Source organism: Ochotona curzoniae, unplaced genomic scaffold (assembly GCF_017591425.1).
Source record: "Ochotona curzoniae isolate NIBS_2020 unplaced genomic scaffold, NIBS_Ocur_1.0 scaffold_3835, whole genome shotgun sequence".
NCBI lineage: Eukaryota > Metazoa > Chordata > Mammalia > Lagomorpha > Ochotonidae > Ochotona > Ochotona curzoniae.
In genome coordinates, this window is record NW_024467114.1 from 11,188,576 (window position 1) to 11,194,575 (window position 6,000).

The 6,000-nt window shown below is 46.9% G+C and overlaps 1 protein-coding gene across 12 annotated transcripts in view; it reads left to right on the forward strand.

The window, feature by feature from the left end:
- DYNC1I1 (dynein cytoplasmic 1 intermediate chain 1) overlaps positions 1-1,594 on the forward strand; it is a 228,755-nt gene extending 227,161 nt beyond the window's left edge. For all 12 annotated transcript variants that reach the window (XM_040964606.1, XM_040964608.1, XM_040964615.1 and 9 more), the window contains one exon: positions 1,454-1,594. In XM_040964606.1, coding sequence (XP_040820540.1) covers positions 1,454-1,564 — 111 coding nt within the window. In that variant the 3' untranslated portion in view covers positions 1,565-1,594. The remainder of the gene's footprint in view (positions 1-1,453) is intronic.
- The last annotated feature ends 4,406 nt before the right edge of the window (positions 1,595-6,000 follow it).

Below are 6,000 nucleotides of genomic sequence, written 5' to 3' on the forward strand. Positions count from 1 at the left end.
GAAAATGATCTGAGCAGAGGGTTAACAGATTCACTCATTGCAATTGAGAACTTGTGTGGATGCTTAAAAAGAAACTCAGAACTAAACAAGCTGCCTTATTGAAACTACTTCTCAAAATACGTCAAAAAAAAAAGAGTGTCCTCCACCTGTATATTTCCAGAATTATCTAGTCTGCTAACTTACTCTCAGGACTATACCCTTAAGGATATATACTTCGTGAAGCCATGTTGCTACTCTGCAGTAAGTTTTGGGTTCACAGCGTCTGACAGTTTAAAAGCAAACGTTCTCTCTATGTGGCTCTGTGCAGTGGGTCGTTTTCCTGCTGCAGAATGATCCCAGTGTCTGCAGCTATTTCCCTTGTCCTTGTTCATTTTTGAAAGTGCCTATTGATTTGGATGAATGTGTGTTTGAGTATGTAGCAAGTGTGGCGCAGATACATAGAAAAGGATTACACCGTGTTATAAGGTAATATCCCAAAGAAAATGGTTCTAAAGCCTAAATCAATTTTACCCTATATGGAATCATTGAGATTTCTACTCAGTCCTGTTTTTCATCTTCAAATCATTTTCTAGTCCAACCACTTGCCTGACGCCGTTAAGCACTATAGTTTTGGAAGCTATGTAGAGAAATGATCTTTTAAAACAACCAACAAAAATTCATACATACATACAATTTGCAGGGAGTTGGGGTTTCATCCTTGCTTGCTAAATTGTCCACAGAAGTCATTAGATGTGTGCACATACACCCTCATTTTTTTTTGGCAAGTCCGTTTAGCACACTGGCTAGAGATGCAGACATTGGCAGCAGAGTGCATTAGCACTGAGGCTGGCTAGCTTGCACCCTTGGTCAAATTACTTAATCTGTGTATGCCTCAGGTTCCCCTTCTTTCAAATGGAAATAGTTTCTATTGCAGAGTCCTAGCACATATCTTTTGAAATGGGCGTTGGTATATTTAAGGTGCTTAGAACTCCTGGTAAATAAGTGGTGACTGCCCTGCCCGTCCTTTGTAATTGTCACACAGGTTTTGTTGGTAAAGGTCAAGCCCTGTGTCCTGGTGGGAGGGTCTCTTTGCACACGAAAGCTCCTCTTCTGCCGTGTCTATTGACAACATTAGCAACACTTCAGGAAAGGGATCAATCGATGGCATCGATGAGGGAGGCACCAGCACATTTATTTGAAACCTTGCTCCATAATGCCATTTAGCACTGTGAGTCTGTTCAGTTTGGGAAGAATCTGCATTACTGAAACAAGGAATTTCACATGTCTGCTATAATTGTATGGCTTAGAGTAAGTTCTCATTCCACGAGAATGACATTGTTCTCTGAAGTTAGAACATTTGGTTTCGCTTTCAAGGATACTGTCGACCTCTGGTGGCAGGGTCACAGGCACCCAAGCCCCCAGTTGTAAAAGATGCCTCATTCCTCACGTCTCCATGCATTTCTTTGCTCTACAGCTTGCAGTGCCACACAATGACGAATGGACCCGGTTCGCCAGGACCCTCGTGGAAATCCGCGCCAACAGAGCGGACAGCGAGGAAGAGGGGGCAGTGGAGCTGGCTGCCTAGAGGCCACGGGGACCTCCCGCCGCAGCCCCCACCTTCCAGGGCTTAGCATCTGCAGTTGAGTCCGCCTTCTTCCATGTCCATCCAGTATCAGTGTTGCTGTGGCATTTGGAGCATCGTCGTGCCGGCCTTTCGCCAAGCAGCCCGGGTGTGTCCTGCCGTGCCAACCACAGACCCAGAATCACCAGAGTATTTGTGTTTCACAACGAGGGGGTGGGGTGGGGTGGGGTGGGGTGGGGTGGAAGGGAACCTTTAGGGGCTTAGTTGTTGCCTTTTAACTGCTTAGTAGCTGTATTTAATAGCTGGAAACCTCTGGTTCAATTTGTGCTTACATGCACTTCTGGCGCAGTTCTATTAAATCCATATGAAGCCAGATATGATTGGGTACAGATGTGGCGTGCCTCATGCTATGGTAGCGGGCCAGAGCCTTGCGATGTGGTCTTTTGCGCGGTGACGCACGCTATGAGTGGATTTACTAGGAGAACATTGCTGCTCCTTATTTATTGTAGTGTGCTGCATGGAACATATTTATTTGAAAGTATTAAAATAAACGATCCCGGAGCATGTGCATAATGAGAGGACTGTATTCTCCACGCCACTCTGGAGGTTACGTTAAGTTCCAAATCAGAATTACTGTATGCCAGTTCCGCCCAGGACCCAGAGTCCTTAGAGGTTGGTTGTAGTGAATAGAATGAATTTTTAATGCCTATTATTGCTAGGTACTTGAGCGATATTTCAAATAGAGTTGACCATTGATACTTGTCGTTTACACAAGTCTTGACAAAAGTCTGTAGTTCCTAAGTAGGACCAGAATTGCTAATAAAACATTCCAATCCCAGTCTTGCAGCAGTGTGGGTAAATCCTTTCCATGGGGGAAGAGCCTGGCTTAGATATTGCTTTGACCAGGACTAGAAAGACATTAGGGCGCGTTTGGTAGGCAGTTTAAGGCCAGCCCACCCGGCTAAGACCCCCCCCAGTTCTTATGAGACAACACGTGGTTGTCTGGGGTGGGCAGAGGAAAGGAGGAAATTGGCCCTGTCTCCTTTATCAGAGGTACAAATGGTGAAATGAAGTGGGTCAAAATGTACAGGTATTTAAGAAATACTTTGTATCAGAAAATAGTACCCAACAAGGAAATATGCCTGTAAAATTCGGTCATTTTCAGAATATTTTTGCATGCCTAGAAATAATGAAAATAAACAGTGGCTGAGTCAGAAGAAACAAAGGCAAGCTTCTGACTTTTCAGGAAGGAGCCAGCCTGGGTGCCCTGTGGACACACGCCCCTTGATCTAGGGTTTACAGGGAGTGTCAAAATCAATTTTAATGCACTGCAAAAGACGGGGGTAAGAGCTTCCCAAACACACAGAAGTATTTCAAAACATCCACAGAAAGTGAACTAAAATGATACGTTTATTTTGATGCAAAATTGTTTTGAAATCCACACATGTGAGGTCTTCAAAGGTTATTATGGAAAATGCCTATTATGAAAAAGCTATGAATGGATCTCATTTTTTTGGCACCAAAATAAACGTCTTTTTTTTTTTCCAACCAACTCAAGTAACCTTTACCGTGAAGTTCCTAACGGTAAACCAGAAACCCTCAAGTTACAGTTGGTGGCTTGTAGGCGTGCGAAGCACCACGCCTCACAGGCTCCTGCAGGGTTACGGCAGCTCACGGGCGTCTACACCCCACCACAGAGCCCAACGCCGAGACCACCCCTTGGTTCTTGAGTGATGCCATCTGGTCCCCAGGATGTCTTAGTGCATGCTGAGCTAACAGACTATCTATAGAATGAGTGTTGCAAGCAACAAATCTTTTTTCTCACAGTTCTGCAGGCGTCCAGGTCAAGGCCGCAGCAGATGCACAATCAGGGCTTTCTTCCTAGGTTGCAGAGGTCACTCTTGTCATATCCTGAAGTGATAGAAAAAGAAATCCGGTCTTACATCTTAGTCCTATTCATGGGCTTCCTCATGAACTAATGACTTCCTGAAAGATCCTATGCTGGGCCCCGCACAATGGCTTGGTCTGCTCATCTCAAGCAGGATCCCATACAGCCACCGGTTCAAGTCCCAGCTGCTCCACCTCCTATCCAGCTCCCTGCTTGTGGCATGGGAAAGCAGTAGAGGACGGCGCAAAGCCTTGGGACCCTGCACCCACTTGGGAGACCCAGAAGAAGCTAACAGCTCCTGACTTTGGATCAGCTCAGCTCTGGCCACTGAGGGCATTTGCAGAGTAAGCCAGCAGATGGAGTATCTTTTTCCCTGTATCTCCTTCTCTCTGTATATCTGCCTTTCCAATGAAAACAAATCCTAAACTAAAAGATCCCATCTCCAACAGTCTTCTCATTGGGGTTTTAGGCTTCACTAAGTTTTGGGGTGGGGCTCCCTTGAAAGACAACGGGGGAAGCCGCCGCCAAAAAGCAACCATCCCGTAGCAGAGAGCAGCTTCGAGACCTGGCTGCTCCCCTTCCAGTCCAGCTCCCTGCTAACATGCCATGAAAGGCAGAAGAGGACCCAAGTGCTTGGAGACCAGCATGCAGTTCTAGGCCCTTGATTTTGGCCCGGTCCACCTCAACATTTTGCTGTTTGGGGAAGACACAAACATTCAGGCTATGGCCCAAAATGAGGTTATACGGAAACTAGCAACTTTCTTGTTGGTCTTCTAACATATTCATCCTGGTCCCTTAGCCCCTTGGTAGGTAGTACAATGAGCCTGAGACCTCGGGGTTAGCACAACCCCACAACTCCAAAACATGGTACAGAAATCCAGGGCAAATTTAGGGATGTGCAACTTCAAAAACACTAAAGAGGTACAGCTCAGCATGTTGAAGTTTTTTTATTGGAAAGGCAGATCAGACAGAAACAATGATCTTCCATCTGCTAGCTCACTTTCTAAATGGCTCCAAAGCCAAGAACTGAGCTGATCTGAAGCCAGCAGCTTCTTCTGCATCCCCCACATGTGTGCAGGGTCCCAAGGCTTGGGGCCACCCCTTGCCGCTTTCCCAGGCCATAAAGCAGGGAGCTGGGTGGGAGGTAGAACAGCCAGGACACAAACTGGCACCTGTACTGGTTCCCCAGTGCTTGCAAAGTAAAAAGTTAGCAAACAGACAGACCTATGCCTTCTAAAGTTGGAGACAAGCTGCTGAAGCATACACATTTACACACACAAACATACCTGGTGGGTCTCTGGGTCCTGAAGTAAATTCAGTCTGTGTTTAAGAATAGTGTCTTGGCAATGTACTGGTGGCATGCGAGCCTTTGGGTGGGACTCAGAATGAAAAAGCAGATTCCAGCAGAATCCAGTTGTGCAGGGAACTCCAGCTGGTCAGTGTGATTAGCAGGTGCCATGAAACTGGAAGCGTAGCTGGTGCAGAACTTACCTGGAAAGAACACTGTGCATTTGCTGTTTGGCCTCAGGGCTGGGCTGATCTCTGTTTCCTGTGCTGCATGCAGTGTGGGTGCCTGAGCAAGTGGTCCATTGGATGCTGAAAGAGAAGAATCCTTGTCACTAGGTTTAGTTGTCACTAGGCGCTGGTAGTAATGCAGCCCTGCACAACGGCCTATAAACATACCCCACATCTGGACGGCCCACTGCAAGCCATCAGTTCCGAGACCTACAAGGAGATCCTTGTGACGTGGGAGTTACCTTCAGGCAATTATCCACATTAATTACCCATAAGTGTGCTGCACCAGCAAGTACTCCAGAAGGCTAACGTCACCCAACGGGATCTGAGCGACACCCCTTCTCCATGCTGGCAGGCAGCAGCACATATTGGAAGAGCAAATTCTTCAAGATCTGCTCAAAAAAAAAAAAAAAAGTCAGAGCCTTGTTCACGTATAAAATGGGTTGGCTTATGAGTAAAAGTTGGAAATGGATGACAGCAGTGTTAGAGCTGCAGCCAGGGCTGACTGAGCGATAAGACAGTGGACACAGCCTTGAGTTACGCACACAGTCATCCATTTGATGTAGACAAAGTGACCAGAAGCATAGCCTACCATCAGCCAGCTCAGACCATCACCATCACTGCCATCCTTAGCAACAGCCTCCTTGACATCCACCTTAGCTTCCACTTAAACCCCATTCAGTCTCACCTCAATATAGTCACATGGGTGAGGTTAGAAATTCAAACTCCAGGCCTGGTGCAATAGCGTAGTGGTTAAAGTTCTCGCCTTGCATGCCCAGGATCCTATATGGGTGCTGGTTCTTATCCCAGCGGGCCCACTTCTCATCCAGCTCCCTGCCTGTGGCCTGGGAAAGCAGTAGAGGATGGCCCAAAGCCTTGGGACCCTGTACCCACGTGGGAGACCTGGAAGAAGTTCCTGGCTCCTGGCTTCAGACCGGTTCAGCTCCAGGTGTTGTGGCTGCTTGGGGAGTGAACCATCAGACGATGATCTTCCTTTCTCTCTTTCTTCCTCCTCTTGTATATCTGCCTTTCCAAT